Here is a 17,820-nt window from a genome sequence, read left to right as displayed (position 1 = left end):
TTGAAATGTTATCATCGCAATTGAAATGAATAAAATGGGTTTTAATTTGTAAAAATGTGTTGATTCTAATGGTGCTTATTTATTAAGTCAATTATTATTTGAGAAAGATGTATTAGAATACGAAAGTTATAAACCGCAATTGTTTTCTTAGCAAGCTATAATAACCACTTAACCATATAGCTGCCGAAATCCAATATATCAGCTTTTGCTTCTTTGACGAGAATTGCCGGATCCGACGGTATCATAGAAAAAAGAATCAGATACAAGTTTAATGAATTATAGGGTATTTGCTTCAGGGGTAAATAACACTTTTTTTCAACATATATTTTTTTAATATGTAATACATATTTTAGTGGTCCCAAAGGCTTAGTAGGCTCGGCGATCAATGGGTCAAGTTGATATATTTATATATTACATAAATATCACTTGTAAAAAAAAAAAGAAAATACAATAAATCAACATCTATAAAATATTTTATATTTCCGTCATTTATTACGTTAACTGAAATTTGCAATCATACGTCACCTTCCTCAATCTTTTCAACGTGATTGAAAAATTGAAATTTCATGTTAGCGCCCATATTGATGTCAAAACGTTATACCAGTACAGTAGATGTGCATTGCACAAAAAGATCTTCGGCACGCGCATGCGAACGAATGGATCGATGATTGGGGTGGGGGCGGCGGTGGCGCACTCGCATGCGGCGATCGATCGGCGCGCCGCGCGACAGCCGAACAGCGCACCCCGGCGGACCGTCTCTCGAAATTGCCCGCCGCGATCGATAAGATAAATGCGCCGTCGCCATTGGCGCGCGATTCTATCGATCGGCGCCGGCGACGCGCGGCACACGCAGTAAACACGGGGACGCCGGCGAGGGCGCACCGGCGCACCGTTGCATCGTCGCACGACCGCAAAACATCGTAGCGTAGGCAGTCAGTGAATATAACTATCGATTTCTATAGCAAAAAATATGACAATAATCAATGGTCGGAAAAGTGCCTCTTCGGTCGCTCCAACTTTTAAAACACAAAAACAAAACACACGCGCGTGTATGTGTATGTATACAAATTTTGTTTTGAAAATTGTTTGTTTTTGTATCGACTGCTGAAATTCTAAAATAATACTTTAGTTCAGTGCATTTGTGTGGTGTTTTTTTTAATATTTTATATTTCAAGCGATCGTTAAAAATCAATGGCCAGAAAATCGTTTGTTTGGAAATTAAAAATAATCAAAACGTTTCGATACGCGTTCGAATGCACGCGCGCATGTGCGTACGTGTGTGTGAAAATACACAAGTCAACACATGCGTGCGCGTGTTTTGGTAATAACTTAATACTAAGGTTAGAATCGCAAATGCTTTTTAGTGTTAACAGTGCTCTTAGTACCAAATAAAATCTTTAAAATTTCTTTGTCTACATGTGCTATTAAGTGTAGTGTGTCAACATTTTCATTTATTACTTAAATGTTTATTTTGTTAGCATTTTTATATTTTGAGTATACATTATCTGTATGTAGGTGAAGGAAAAATTGACAAAAAAACTCACAGTATCGCGTTAATTATTTGTTATTCTAGTGCAGGTACTTATTTATTTACCACTGCGTTATTACAGGGTAAACACCAGCAACAATTACTAAGTAAGTAGTAAGAAACCAGACTAAAATCAGTGAAATTTATTCTAAATCTATTTTATTATTTATAATTATTTTAACTTACAATTAATAGACATCAATATAGACGACCTAACTCGATTTTATTATAATTATTCATCCATAAAATCGAGGAAAACCTAATATGTGATGATCGATTAGTATTAGAATTAGGGACGTTTTTTTGCGGGCTCAGGTGGGGGCATTTGCCTCCCTCTCCTTTAATTTATCCAGACAAATGCATGTCATGTAATGATATACTATGAATCTTAATGAAATCGAAATATTAAAAAAAAAAAACAACCACTCACCAAATTTTGCCCTCCCTCTTAGAAAAAGCTAAAATGACGTAACCGGGATTCATCGCGATTTTCGTTTATATTCTTTCTATATTTCAGCTGCGATGCTCCAGACATGGTCACAAATTATACGTAACTATTTTTTTTTACGAGTTACGGATAATTCATATGGAGCATCGCAGTCGAAATATATAAAGAATATATTTATATATATATAAATACACATTGAGTTTCATAGACATTTTAGAGTAGCATGTAATTTCACTAGCGCTTATCAGTTAAATTATATTTTCGCTAGTAGAAATATAAATCTACTGGTGAAAATGTATTTTGACTTCAGTGAAAAATACACATTCACTGTTACATTTATATATCGCATATAAATAAATGTCTATGAAACTCAATTTGACTGTTGCGAAACGTCCATTTGCTGTTTAAACCCAAACCTAACTTACATGAATTAACCAAACCAACTTAACCAAATGAAAGTTTTAAAATTAATTATGGTTTTAAAACTTTCGTTACGTCAAATCCAAATTACAATCCAAGCCAACTTATCTCTCAAGGGGAAATAAGCAGAAAGTACAGACATGTTTTAAAAATATTATTTCTATCCTGTGAATAAATGCGGACTTCTGATATGAAAGTATTGTTCAAAATGTAGTCAAACCGAATTTTGGTCAATATGAGAGCGCAGAAACAATTATCACTTCTCAGAAGTCAAAAATTCACGTTAAAAGCAATAAAATCGTGTCGGCGCCGTCGCAGTGGAAACGCTCGATAACGAGCGTTTACTGAGACTTTTTTATTGCTTTTATCGTGGATTTTTGACTTCATTTGATTTTCACTTATTGTATGCTTCATTCGATTCTCATTTTTCTATGGACCAATGCAGGTATCGGACGTTGCAGTTTTTCTGTCGGCTACTAGCTGTACTGGTTTCACCAGTATTAACATATTTGTGGTGATTTATAATAAACATAATTAGGTCGATCCTGATTACACTATTGTAATTTTTTTAAATAATATCGATTAACATATTTTAAACTTACAACCATGACTGAAATAAATTATACTTCACGGCCAATGAAAATTTAGTTTTGCTAAATTCGTGTTTATCTGTTAACATAAAGGTTTTGCCTCGTGTTTGCAATATTTCTCAAGCAATTTTTATAAATACAATCAATTATTTTTTTTAATTAAATAATCACTAGTAATATCTAAGTTACAGAAAATTGATTGCCTGTATTTTTTTTAAATACATAATAATTAATATTATGTTTTTTAAAAGTACGTACAATTTGTGCAATAGATACGTGTTGTTCCCATAGTATTGTCTCTAAATATATTCTACAAAAATCAGGTTGAGTTCTTGGAATTCGGAATCCGTAATTAGACTGTGGTTGACGTGTAATAGAAAGCGGCTGCTTCCTCGTTTTTCTATACTCGGCGTAACTCCGCTTGATGCGACTTCGGACAAACTCTCGTGTGTCCCAAATCGAAGCGTAGTAGAAAAGCTCTGATTTGTTCTGACTCGCTATGTTCGCGCTTATGTACTAATTTTGAGATTGGTGAGGTAATTGGCTCTTTCCTACCTTTGAGTTGCAGGTAAATGCGCCGATTTGGAAAACAAAAACAAACTTTGTAGCTGTCTGTTAATTTTTTTATAAATGGTTTTTGCGTTACGACTGTTTTTCAAACAGCTAGAGATTTGGCAACGCTGTCAGTGGGGTACCTGCTAAAGTACATTACACCGACTTTTTGCCCCTTGCATTGATTTATTTTATATTTCTATCAGCAACAACTGAATCCAAACAAATTTAGGCTCATGTAAAAGTGGCTTTTAATACATCTGAATCTCCAGTCGTCATATGCGTCGGCATAACGAATAAACTTGTTCTGCAAGTCGCGAACAACTAATAGTTTTTATTACGAACTAATTACGATAAATTTTGTTTCACGCTCCAAATGATTCTGAAATTTGATTATAAAGAATATTTTAGTTATGAAGACAGTATAACTACAATATTTTAGGATTATCTTAGAAAAAAAATATTTCTATAAGCTTCATACATTATGCAGTTATAAACATATCAATAACTTTTCAAGTTCAATTTCAATTGAAAAAAATAAAATTTCCGTTGGTTGAATTGTAAAAAACACAATTGATAAACAAATTAAAATTGAGGTGAAATGTAATATTAAAAAATTTAATCAAATGGGATTGTCCTGGTTTCACACATTGCTCCCGGCCGTTGCGGAAAACGCTTGTGGGAGCTAAAAAAAGGTCAGCTCAGAAATTTTTGAATAAAAATTTCCGATTCATTTAGCTCCCGCAACATCCCTAAATAAACAAAAAAATCCGGATGATCTTTTTTTAGCATGAAGTTGATCAGCACATTTATTTAAACACATATAAGCTTTCAGGAGAATAACATTATAGAGAAAACTGGATCTATAAAATCAATACTGAAACGTTTAAGGGAGGGCATGTCCTCTCATTCCTCCTCTCCTCCCTCTTGGATTCGCCTTTGCGTATTTGCGTGCAAATATCAATTCAATGCATTTATTATTTATAGGCATCGATTTATTGATTAATTTCTTCGATTTAATAATTCAAGAGAAGTAAAGACTTAATGGTCGTAAAACCGTTTGTTATTGTAATAATCGCTGAAAATAAAAATAAAAGAAAAAATTTCGATAGGCGTTTATTGCGCGCGCATTTGTGTGTATTTCACCATTCAATGCCTGTACGCGTGTATTCTAGCAATAATAAATAATCATCAATTTATTGATTCGTTTCTTTTAAATTAATAATTCAGTCGTATGTTAGACGATCGTTGAAAATCAATGGCCGCAAAATTATTCGTTATTCTAGACAATATTTAAAAAATATAAACTTATCAATGGGTATTTGAAGGAGTGCGCGCGCATGTTTTGTGCAACACAAAACTCAACACTTCGTCGGCTTGGAAGAAGATTGTCACAACTGAAAATACAAAATTGATAGATTTTCATGAGACGGATTTCAAAATGTATGTATTAATAAAACATTCACGTTTTGACGGGGATGAATAAAAGCAACAAGCCATTGACAAGCATTATAAGTTGAATTAGGGACTTTTTACTGCAACTCTCATTTACACCTATTATTTCAGAGTCATGGAAATTAAAATATTTACACAAAAAAATATGAAGAAATAATATGAATATAATATACGCGTCTGTGGCAAGTTTATTTGAATCGAATAAATGTTCGTAAACGTCACAAACGCTATGTGGCGATTTCGATTTGGGTTATGAAATGCAACTCTCTCTAACATTAATATATTGACCATTTCATATAAAAATGTAAAATATTACTATTTTTGAACTTTAAAGTTTTTCTTCTAAACCGACGGACTTGTATGCGATTTATTGATTCGGTGGTACATTTTATTCCAATCTTTGCTCTTTGTTGTTCGCTGTAAGTTTGTAATTTGTATCGAGTTGCGATTTGTGACAATATTATTTCGATTTAATAAGTTTTACAAAAATAATGCTTTTTACAAAATGGTAAATTTTGCGATATATTAATAAGATTTCCAAATAGATATTTAAATATTTAAAAAGCTAGTCATATTATTGTAACTATTTCAATTAAAAAAAAACTTTTTTAAAGAGATAAAAATATTTTATAAAATTAAATTTATTTTTTGTCATAAGCTGAAATGAATTATATATTTATTTTTCGATTTAACTAGTTTGATATAATTTAGTTAAGGATAAAATTAAGCTTCTTTTTTAATTTGAACAAATAAAAAATCTTTCAAAATAAATTAAAATAAAGAAGATTAGATAAAAATCAATTTATTAAAGAACTATGCTATTTAACAGGGAATTATTTTAAAAGATATGTGCATTTAAATAAATTCTTTGTTCCTTAAAACGAATTATTTGTACATCAATGTAAGGTAAATCTTCGGATATTTATTCACTGTTCTGACCACTTGCACTAAATATGTCCAACAATAATGCACAAACAATTAGTTTTATAGAACAATTATCCTATATATTGCTCATTTAAATTGTCCACAAAATAAAAAACTAGTATAACGATGCAATTCATATTATTAATATATTTTTGTATAGCAATTTATATTTAATGTATTTTTAATAAACTTTTCAGATGTAACCAAAAGTTAAAATGGTCAGCAACATGGATAGTTATCAGCTCAAGTGGCACTCGCACACAAACCATCTCAATGGTTCTGTGGCAGCCTTGTACCGCTCGGAAAAATTTACCGATGTGGTACTATGTACTACCGACGGCTGCCAGATACCTGCACACAAATTCATATTGAGTTCGTGTAGCATATACTTAAATACCTTACTAGAGAGCCAAAGAGGCGCTCTTAGATATGCCAACAGCATGATTTACGTAGTTTTACCACCAGAAATAACAACAAAGGCTCTACAAATCTTAATAGAATATATGTACAAAGGTACGCTCATTAAACCATTATATAATAAACACTACATAAAATTAATTTTATCTATATGTTTATAGGAGAAACGACAGTTTCGAACGATATATTAGATGTTGTTTTACAAGCCGGCGATTTGTTGAAAGTCCGAGGGCTCTGGAGACAGAGCGAAGCTCAAAATGAAACGACGGAGGATAAGATTGCCACCGAGAAGCGAATCATCGACGGTCCAGCGAAACAAACGGTTATTAAAAAAACCGATAACGCTGAAGCATCGACCTTGCCAAAGATATCTGTTAAAAAAGATGAAAAACTATTGAAAGCCTTCGCTCCGGTTCAACAGTTAAATCTGACGAGGCAGTCATTTATAGGACCTCCAAAGTTAGTCTTTATAAAATCGCCAGAAGGTGCTCTAGGTACTTTGACGGCTAAACCATCGCCGCAGACAATAATAGTCACACCGGATCTGCAACATCATATCATAAATGATAACTTACAGAGTAAAGACGGCGAGGAGAACCATACCAATTTTGTACCGGAGCTTAAAGTCAAAAAGAACGATAAGAAGTATATTAAGAAAACAAAACTGGACAACACTAAATCTGATAATGAAGGAAAATCTGATAAATCGACGCAGAAAAGTAAAGAAAGCAGAACTCACGATTACTCTAAAGGTATGTTTTTATTATGATATTTTATTTCAGAGAAAATATAGGTCATAAATATGAAATTCTATTTAAAAAAATTTGTTATAATACTTTTAGGTGAAATAGATCCAAAAAGTATAGTTTCAGTGAAACCGGAACCTAATTGGGATGACGATAACGATATGGAATCGGACGATATATTCGAATCGGATATCATAATCAAGCCTGAACTAGACGATATGATCGCTGAAGCTATGGACGATGAAGACATAGATGAACAAGTAAACAAATTATGATAATATGTTTGTCACAGACTTCAACTTAAATTTATTTTTCAGATTTATAGTCCGCTCACTTGCGAGTTATGCTTCGAAGTGTTCCACATACCGGCAGAGTGGGTGCGTCACATACAGGGTCACGCAGAGAGCACTACCACGACAACCAGCCGGAAACGAAAGACGAGATCAGCCTCGGACGATACTGAAGAGACAACCGCTTTGTTAAGATGTGATCTATGCCAGAAGCACTTCCCGAATCCGGCCGAATGGGTCAGACACATACAGAGCACCCACACAGAGACTGGTTAGATTTGATCATACAGCCGATAAGATTGTCGTTTAACGGTGTGATTTATAATGATCATCTTTGTTGTTTAGAATTGGCCATATCGAATAATAGTGCACCGCCAAGACGCCACAATCGGTACACCGACGGCGATCAGAACAAAACATGCGACCATTGCAAGAAAGTGTTCCCGTCTCATGCATCGATGGTTATTCACTTAAGAACTCATACAGGTGATTATATTTTACTGACTTTTGTACTCAGATTCATGTCCTTCTCAATAACGATGTTTTTTGTTGAATTGTACTAATCTAGATATCAGCACATTTGGTAGTTTTAGATATTCCTATCGTGACATTGCAATATAAAATTGCCTCTTATATCGTCGCCTCAATTTCCATTGCATAATTTTGATGGATACAAATTTCTCAACAGCATAATAGGGCAACCAACAAAAAATCACATCTCACATATTGCTCCATAGATAGGAGTGTTTATCAAAGTATATTCAAACCACATATAATATAAAAGTGTTTTGGTCAATAGGAGGGCACAAAAACAATTATCACTTCTCAGAAGTCAAAAATTCACGTCAAAAGCAATAAAACCGTGTCGGCGCCATCGCAGTGGGAGTGCTCGGTAACAAGCCGCTCAATAACGTGACCGTTTTTCCCATCAGAAAACAAAATTTTACCACCGTGCGTTGGTTTTGAGCATCAGCCATCTCACGTTTTTACCAAGTGGAAAAAAATGTATTGGTAAAAAATGCTACACACTAATGGGTGCTCTCACGGCGACGAACCGTGGCATACTGACTCATACTGGTTCCCTCTATAACATCCCACCACCCAAAACTCGTTCGCCTAATGTTCCTCTCCTCCATGACCCGAGTCTCGTTAATTTTGGGTCCCCTGTATTCTGTATACTTTCATACGCTAGAGTATTACATTTACGACTTTTTAGCAGACAAACAAATTTATAAGATTGATTAAATAATCCAATGTCTAAATCTTATCAGACAATCATCTTCGGCTCTTTGAATTACGAAATACAATCTTGCTCATTTCCATCTATGTGTTAAAAGTGACTAGAGCCAATTATTCTTAATAGAACCGTAGGTTCAAAATAAACCAACGCAAGTTTCATGAACACTGATTTCACTAGTGTATTTTTTATTTACTAGGCAATGAATTATTTATAAAATTGCAGGTGAACGTCCATTCATATGTGGCCTGTGCAACAAAGGCTTCAATGTAAAATCAAACCTGTTGCGCCATCTAAGAACCTTGCACGACACCATAGTCGGTCCTGGCAACGTACCGTTCTTACAAGAGGATTTGATCATCACTGCAACGTCACCAAACAGCAATTCTCAGCCTTCCACGTCCGCCGACATCAAACTGGAAGCACCCTCTTGAGATAACGCCGAGGTGGAAAGGAATATCATTATCCACGAGGTTTGCAAAGACGAGTTGAGCGACAATGCTGTCGAAAATGGTGAAGACGAAATACTGATCGAGAAGCCCAGGACGATCAAGCGGGGCTCGATCAGAAAGAAGAAAGTGTTCGTCAAAGACGACAAGATCATCCAACGTCATTCACTGTTTCTGCAGCAGCGCGCCAAATTCTTTTCAACCAAAAAGTGGAAATGAGATATTACAACTTGCAATAAAGTATATATACATTAAATTAAAATGATCAATGTGTGAATAGTATTGAAACATACAATTATAATAGAAACTATTTATGGTATCTTAATAGTTAATATCGATTCTTTACGGTATCTACTCATCTAATCCGTGATACTCTTATTTTACACAATTTCTGTATTACAATTTACATATTGCGGTAAATGTGTGAATTTATATGATTTTGTATTTACAAAATTTATGGATCCTAATCCCAGAATAGTTATGTAAATTAAGGTTTCCTACTAATCCCTATATGTAAATTTCCAGTTATGTATGTGTCCTTAAATTTATAAACGAAAAAAGTTTTTATTCCAACTATTACAAAGTAATATTGATAAATTTTAATACAATATTATATATTGAAAGAAAAAATATTATATATAATAATAAGTTCATATAGTTAGGATCGATGTAATTTAAATAATAAAATGTCGGCATTCAACATAGCAATAATCAAATAGCATTTGCAGCAAGTAAATGTTAATGGAGAAATTGTGTAAAAAAAGTACCTAGAATTTGACGAGTAAATATGGTATATTGTTGAAATTACCATTTACGTTGCGACGTATTCAATCTAAAATATATGTAATTTTTTATATTTGATCATTATATATTGCAAATGTGTATCGTTCCTTTCTACCTTGTAATCTATATATAGATGATGTGTATATATATATATACGATTTAACTTTTATATAATATAATTGCATAAATATTACTCTTGTGAGAGATTTGTTGTTACTTATGTAACGAAATGTTTCGGTTAAAGCTTAAAAGCGACCCAGCTCGATAACTGACTGCAAAGCGACGGGTCACTTTTAAAATATGTATATTTGGAATATTACAAAATACGATTTTACATATAATATATCGTAACAAAGATCTTCCTAGTCATAGTTGATAATATTTTTGAAGTCAAAGTATTACTTTTAAGATTATTTATGTGATTTCCAGAGTTTCTTATGTCTGGATAAGTATATATACTATATATATAGACTTTAAATATATTTATATATTATATATACATATAAGTTCATAAAAATTTAACATTATTTGTAATTACATTTAACTTTTCTTTATCTATACTTTCTTTGTAATGACCCTAATTTTTAAGATTTTGTCCTTTCGAAGAAAACATAAGTTTATAAAATACATAAGAACAATACAATACCCTTTAATCTAAACTTTTATCCACTTAATTCCCATATTCTCCATAAAAAAAATACTTATGGAGAAAATATCAATATAAATATTAAACATAATATTTAGTCGCTAGAAGTTTTTCTTTTTTTACAAACAGAATTTTGTATATGATTAAACATTGTTTAATGATCCAATACCATTAATTTGAATGTAGACTATAAAAAAATACTATATCAGATTTTAAATATTCTTCCAAACATACTGGACTTGTATGTAATTTTATTGTAATATCATAAGCTTCTTTTTATATGAAAACTTTAAGTGAAATAAATTTGTTTTGTAATAAAATACATTATTTTACTTTTATTTATTAACATCCTTATTATTGGAACAAACTTACAACTTTTTTCTAATGAATTATTGAAAATGGTATTTCAATAGTTTTTACAATGATGCAGTTGAGCCAGCTCTAAATTTTTTTATACATTTGTAGGGACTATGACCAAAGATCATCACAAAGAAAGGTATGCAGAAAATTTTCGTAATTTATTTAAATTAAACAGAGACATAAAATTATCACTGGATGCTATTGTGAAAATCGAATTATAAAAGACGGATATAAAAGGACCGTCTCCAAAACACAAAAATCAGTAGAATACGGAAAACCAAACGAGTTTTTAATTGCGAATCAATATCACTAAACCTATATTCATTGTTTAGTATTTACTCCTATCTTTATATATTATTGTCGTATTGTTACTAAATAATGAAGCAATATATTTTTATTTGAAAAAATAATGTTGCTTCATCTCTTTAGTCTGTGTCAAATAGTAGCAGTTTTTTAAACAATTAAAGACTATTTAGTCATTGCTAATTTAATATATACTACGATAAGAATGTGATAAATCACATTTATTGAATTTGACGATATTTTAAATGTGAAAGCAGTCAAAATATATATATGGAAACTTAGTGTATCTTTATCAAAAATAATAGAGGCATCTAGTAATTTATTGACATGAATATAAATTATTTTATTAATTAAGTGAGCAAATTTCTCAATATGCAAACACATTATGAGTTTACATTCTTTCAATGCTTAAAGAAGCTAATAATAAACAGTATTATTTTTAAAAAAATCAGATGAGTAGCAGGTAAGTATCCCGATGAGCGCTTGTATGTTTTATTATTTGACTTTACGACGGTATCTTTAGGAGTGGTCTGTCATAATGAATCAATAGCCATAAATAACTATATTGTTTCAATGTCGAAAATGCTTTGCTTTTTCTGTCTTGGTGGATGACAAGAGACATTGTATGGCATAACCACCATTTTGTACTGTAGAAGAGCAAACATTTAACAAATTAAATAGCAGTTGCTTAGTTTCGAAAGTTTTGATCTCAATTGTATATAGGCATACAAATTTAGATGAAATTTTGAAAGTCTTTGCAGTTATTGACATCCAAAAAGATGCCAGATCTGGTTTGTTACCAAATTCAGTGCGTGCTTCATTATTGGATCGAAGTTCAAAAAGTTTCTCCGCCAATCTTGAGGCGATTTTTTCTAATACACATAAGTTAAGGAAAATTAAATTTCACTCACGACTAAATAATGAACCTACAATGACGATTATGGCTGCTAATATGAGATCTAATGGCTGTTAAAATGTTATATCTTCGTCAAAGGCGAGTCAAATAATATCAGAGTGAATTTCACTGGTGAGAATTTGACTGGTAATAATTTATTTCGCAATAATATGTTGTTTTGAGTAAATTGAAGTGTACTGGCATTGCCACTAGAATTTGAACTTATATAGGGACTTTTGGAGGCGTAGACAAAATGAAATGATTGGCGTCATTTAAAGAAGATCCTGTACGAATAAAGACAATGCAATTTGGGATTGAATTATCTGTTGCAAAAAGAAACAAAATAAGAGTTATTTGCATTATGATACTAACATACCCATTGTTGCAGTGCTGTAGTTGAGGTAGTATGCGCTCGAGGGCGAAAATTCAATGTTGCTCCTCCCCTTTGTTTTTTCTCAATTTTCGAATACGGCTATTATGTGCAAAAAAATTATATGTATAAATTATCAAGACAGCAAAAATAGAATAAAATGTTAAAAATTACGTCTATTTGCTGTTCAAACCCAAACCTTCCCTACACCAATTAACCAAACCTAACCCAATGAAAGTTCTAAGACTAATTATAGTTTTAGAACTTTCATTAGGTCAAGTCTAAAATACAAAATAAGCCAACCCAACTCTCTGGGGGGAAATAAGTGGAAAAATATGTACGGACAGACGTCGCATTTCGCATATTGCTCCATAGTTTGTCTACACTTGATATCATACTATGTTTTAAAAATATGATAGCTATCCTTTCTATCATGTATTCAAACTGAATTATGGTCAATAGGAGAAGTCCAAAATTCACGGCAAAAGCAATAAAATCGTGTCGGCGCCGTCACAGTGGGAACGCTCATTACCGAGCGTTCCCACTGCAACGGCACGATTTTATTGCTTTTGACGTGAATTTTTGACTTCTGAGAAGGGATAATTGTTTTTTGCGCCCTCCTATTGGTCAAAATTCGATTTAGATGTGCTTCGTTCGGTTCTCACTTATTGTAAGTGGTAATACTGTTATAAAAAGTCTTAATATGAACGCTTCATAATCAAACGTTTCCAGTGCGACGGCGACGGCACGATTTTATTGCTTTTGACTTCTAAGAAAGGATAATTGTTTCCGTCTAGCCCTCCTTTTGCGCAAAATTTGGTTTAGATATAAGCGTTTTCACTGCAGCGGCGACAGTAAGATTTTTTCGCTTTTAATGCGGATTCTAAACTAAATTGGAAGAGAGTAGGGCAGGTGGTGGCATTTATTCCCCCTTGAATCTGGCCAAAAATTGGACATGTATTTAAATGCACTTTTTTTAAATCATTAATACTTATTTTTTGATCGTTTTCACTAATAACAAATATACTTCACTAAAAATAAACTTGAAACAAATTATGTCACTTTGAATAAATAGTTTCCACTAAAAATTAATACTATCCACAAAAAAATAATATTATACTTTGCACTGAATGATCCCACTGATGTTTTACTATGGTATACAATTCGTAATTAAATAAAGTGTTGAGAAACTCTGATCGTTTTTAAAAAACTAAAACATTAGATAACAGATAAATATGTAGATACTATGGCAAAAAGATATGTTTCAAGGTTGTTGTACAAAGTGCATACCATCAAGTTTTTAGTGCAAAGTAATACAATTTATGTTTGTGAATACAAAGTGCATATTAAATATTATATATGTAACCCAAAAAAATACATGTAATTTATTAAAATACTACGAACCTTAATGAAATCGAAATATTGAAAAAACGACCACTGACTGGCCTACTTTTTCCACTCCCCCCTGGAAAAACTTAAAATGAGGTCCCTATATCTTGCAACCGCTTTTGATTTGATTTTTTTATATTAATGTTCCAGAAATTAAGCAAAACAATGAAATTAAAATTCAAAATATTTTATAACAATTGTGTTGCATCGTATTTAGTTTAACTACTCTTGTGTTCCAACATGTTTCCAAATCGCGTTTTAATGACAGTAGTAAAGATTTTTTTAATTCTTCCTAGCAAATAGTAGAACGAGTATATAGGTGTTTATGCTTTCCACTGTATCTTGCTTGGGTGAGTGTGTTTCAGACAAAGTTGTCACAGTTTACAAATAATGTCATGTGATTTCTAGCAAAATCAAATATATGATTTGAATATAGATTATTACTAACTTTGTTTTGGCCCTCCCATCAATCTTGCGCCTGGGGGCATATGCCCCCCTACACTACTACTACAGCCCTGCATTGTTGCATGACACAAGTGATACAAGTATGAAAAAAATTACCCAAGAAATATTAACAATAGGGACAACCCTTCGTGATTTAGGATGCTGCTACAGAATTGATTACTCCGAAAATTGCATATTCCCAATAAAAAATGCCAAGATTTTCGCAACGTCGACATATTCATTGATTTGACAGAAATAAGGAACAATTTATTAGAAGTTACAAAAAAATAAGAGAAGCGTCTTTTGTTTTGAAAAAATATTTCAGAAAATATATATTTTTAATTGAAAGATTGCTCATTACCCCTAAAATTTCATTTTTACCCCCATTTGAGTTAATTTACCCATGTTAGCCGACCACTGAACAGTCGCCTTTTTCTCTTCATTGCTTTAAATTTTATAGCATTTCATTTTTATTGGATTCCCTATTTTACCTTGGACAATATATCGTTATGATAATCTCGTTCCTTTAATAATTGAAGTCATAAAATAAAATATTTGTATATATTTACTAGTTTGATTTGAATGAAAGAAAATTTAATTTTAAATATTATTTATAATAAAAGAAGCTGGATACAAAAAATCGGTATGTGAACTTGAAAAATGAATTAAATATACTCGTAAAAATAAATCACAATTAAAATCAATTCTCTTCGTCTTCAATCTTGGGAGCGAGGTAATAGCGGATGTGGCCGATGTCTTGTATGCGGTATTCGACTACTAAAGGTACGTCAGCAGACATGGAGAGTTGAACCTGAAGAATAAAAAGATTTAATAACAAATTCCAAACAATCGTATCTTCTCTTCGTTAAAAATAAATACCTGTGAACTCAAAGATGTCGCTTTGGTGAAGTAATTCAAGTATCTACATGCGAACGTTTGGGTTACGGGCTCGTCCATCTCGATCACGACGGCTTCTTCTTCCTTATCAACGCTAGCTGTCTGAGCCAACTTGACGTTAGCCGAACCGATATCGCCGGAAGTGGAGAATCGAACACCTTCCTTGGTGCAGGCAATCACCATGGATTCGCCGAATTGAGACAAATCACGGCAAATGCGAGCGAACTCACCACTCGGCATACGAATGGTGCATGAGTATACTGTATCAGGAATGCCCAGATGCTCCTGATCGAGATTCATCAGCTTCATCTCGTAATCGGAGACTTTCTCTTGGTTTTGAGATTCAAACATGAACGTTACAGTGTCGGCGTTATCCTGCGCCTTAATGGTAAGATTGTCTTTATCTCCGGCGCATTTCAATATCTTCGACATACTGAAACAATAGCCATATGTATCAGATTCTGACTTACTGAACGTTGAACAAAATAAATGCAAATAAAATACCTCGATAGATTCATTCCCATAGATATGTTTCTATCGCATCGATATTTATCGAAACCGTCAGCGCGTAAAGTCATAGATACGAGAGATACATGAGAATTGTCCATAGCCTGAAAAATAAAAATAATTACATTAGAATCTCATAGAAAAGATCAAAATGAAAAATAACCGCTCACCTGTAATTGGATGCCATTGTCTGAGCAATCGAACGTAGCTTCAGTCAATAGATCTTTGATCGCTTCTAATACTTTTTTAAGGGTAGAACCCTGGAGTAACCTCGCTTCGAACATGATCTGAAAAGGTCAAGGTTATGTACATGAGAAACATGGGAAACGATACGGCACCATACTATGATTAATCATCCTAGTTTCGATTTAGATCACATATTTTAATGAATTTATGATTAAAATATTCTGCTGACAAAAGGCTGTACAGCACCTCAAAACTTTGCCGGTAATGATGGGACAATTTAATGAAACTTTATAGACTTTTCGACGCTCAGGAGTATTAACGTGCTTTGCTTTGTGATTTAAATTAGTATTGACTCAGTCTTTTGAGACTCACTGTGAGGATATAGGTTCTGGGGCTCCGAAAGGTACTGCCGAAACGCACACCGCGACAGAGTTTGGCGCCAATGAGGAAGGCAGTGCTGCCACTCTAAAAAATAATAACTCGCGCGCTTGTAAACAGCTTCGCGCTCAGATAAGCATACATATGTGCTATAAATCTGTATTTCAAATATAAAACTAATAATTATTTTATTAAATAAGCATAACAATTATGACCATTAACAAGTTTGCACGACCATATTTTCCTTAACTATTAAAATCATGACAATAAATTAATCTTCAAATACATATTTAAAATCATTACATTAGATAACGTTAATACTTAAACCTACCTTTCATTTTTTGAGAGTGGCTTTTATCTGATTTTTCACGAATAAAGAATCATGATGTCCGTTAATATCAACCATGACCAGTGTTTTCGTGTGATTTTTTCCATCATAGAACTGCACACATTTAATCGCGTTTGATGTCTCTGTGCGTCATGGCGAACAAGCCCCATGCGCGGATGAGGGACCCAGTCGTCAACTTTTGAACCCTTATATCACAGTTGCTTCGTATATTTTAGGGTTGAAATTGCCTAAACGGAATATTAAAATCTTCAACTAATTTCATAAATTGATACATTGTATAATCAAAGTAAATATATATTTTTTAAATACACTTTATATGTGTGTAGCCTATTAATAAATAGGAAATATTAATTTTAATTTTATGAAGCAATAAATTACAATTCAATAACTTGATTTAACTTGACTGTATAATAAAAAACTATGTTTTATTTGTCATGAAAATTATGGTAACCATAAATTTTATTTTGTATTATATTTATTTACATTTACGCCTTGCTTTAAATGAAGCATTCGTAAAATTAGCATTTCAGTATATTGTGTAAATTGTAGAATACAAGCGCGAGTAAACTAATGTTTATGCATAGTATTTGGTCAAATTATTTTTTCTGGCAACATTAAACAACTGTCAGACATTGCGAGTTCGCATAACCTTCAAAATGCCAAACTTGAAGAAGGAAATTGCTAATTGTAAGCACCCCAACAGTAGAAAAACGATTGCTTTAGCGAAAAAAACAAAAAAGGAACAACACAAAGAGGGGCAAAAGCTAGGGCAATATATAAAACAGAATATAATCGGAGAAAAAATAGCATGGTTTAAAGACAATCTTTCGCCGCCAGATTTGGCAGTTTATTCTAAGCAGGAGGTGGTATCGATGATTCAAACATATCTGGTGAGATTCGACGAAGAATTGGAGCAAATCAAGTTCAAAAATTCAATCGGTGGGAGGAGAAATCGCCAACATGCGAGCAGAGAAGATGTAATAAAAATGACGAAACAAAGAGAAACCGAGGAGTTCAACGGCTGCGGAATCGAAATACCCGACTTGATGAACACCCAACAAGTGGAAATATTAAAGCTGTGGAACGGCGAACTGCGATTTTTGCAAAATTTTAAACTCAAACGATTCAGTTATAAAAACCTTAATTGATAATATTGTAAAAAATGTAAATAAAATATATTTTTTTAATAAAATATTTTATTTTTATAAACAAAATGTAACAACACATGTATTATACTTTGGTTAGATGGTACATATT

General features: G+C 32.6%; 3 protein-coding genes across 6 annotated transcripts; 2 read left to right on the top strand and 1 right to left on the bottom strand.

Moving 5' to 3' along the window:
• The first annotated feature begins 663 nt into the window (after nucleotides 1–663).
• Nucleotides 664–9,616, top strand: LOC148228280 (uncharacterized). Of its 3 annotated transcripts, none has more exons than XM_088199727.1 (7): nucleotides 664–932; nucleotides 6,115–6,430; nucleotides 6,496–7,086; nucleotides 7,177–7,340; nucleotides 7,398–7,641; nucleotides 7,716–7,856; nucleotides 8,833–9,616. In XM_088199727.1, exons 2-7 carry the CDS (start codon nucleotides 6,133–6,135, stop codon nucleotides 9,039–9,041), a joined length of 1,647 nt encoding a protein of 548 aa, XP_088055853.1. In that variant the 5' UTR covers nucleotides 664–932; nucleotides 6,115–6,132; the 3' UTR covers nucleotides 9,042–9,616. The 3 variants fall into 3 exon arrangements, with proteins under 3 accessions (XP_088055853.1, XP_088055852.1, XP_088055854.1); XM_088199726.1 differs by having other exon boundaries at nucleotides 691–1,055; XM_088199728.1 differs by lacking the exon at nucleotides 664–932 and adding an exon at nucleotides 944–1,049.
• Nucleotides 9,617–14,839: 5,223 nt separating this feature from the next.
• On the bottom strand, nucleotides 14,840–16,321 carry PCNA (Proliferating cell nuclear antigen). 2 transcript variants are annotated; one of them, XM_088199326.1, is made up of 5 exons: nucleotides 16,209–16,321; nucleotides 15,821–15,937; nucleotides 15,648–15,754; nucleotides 15,126–15,576; nucleotides 14,840–15,057 (listed from the first exon to the last, which is right to left on the bottom strand). In XM_088199326.1, exons 2-5 carry the CDS (start codon nucleotides 15,932–15,934, stop codon nucleotides 14,947–14,949), a joined length of 783 nt encoding a protein of 260 aa, XP_088055452.1. In that variant the 5' UTR covers nucleotides 15,935–15,937; nucleotides 16,209–16,321; the 3' UTR covers nucleotides 14,840–14,946. The 2 variants fall into 2 exon arrangements, with proteins under 2 accessions (XP_088055452.1, XP_088055453.1); XM_088199327.1 differs by having other exon boundaries at nucleotides 16,083–16,244.
• An 842-nt stretch (nucleotides 16,322–17,163) lies between these two features.
• Nucleotides 17,164–17,755, top strand: LOC148228278 (translation machinery-associated protein 16 homolog). The gene has a single exon (XM_088199539.1). It carries the CDS (start codon nucleotides 17,220–17,222, stop codon nucleotides 17,709–17,711), a length of 492 nt encoding a protein of 163 aa, XP_088055665.1. The 5' UTR covers nucleotides 17,164–17,219; the 3' UTR covers nucleotides 17,712–17,755.
• The last annotated feature ends 65 nt before the right edge of the window (nucleotides 17,756–17,820 follow it).

The sequence above is a fragment of the Plectrocnemia conspersa genome, unplaced genomic scaffold, assembly GCF_051122295.1.
Source record: "Plectrocnemia conspersa isolate PC_06_02 unplaced genomic scaffold, ASM5112229v1 ptg000012l, whole genome shotgun sequence".
Classification (NCBI taxonomy): Eukaryota; Metazoa; Arthropoda; class Insecta; order Trichoptera; family Polycentropodidae; genus Plectrocnemia; species Plectrocnemia conspersa.
The sequence above is the reverse complement of the archived record's forward strand: the minus strand, read 5'-3'. Positions and strand labels throughout refer to the sequence as shown.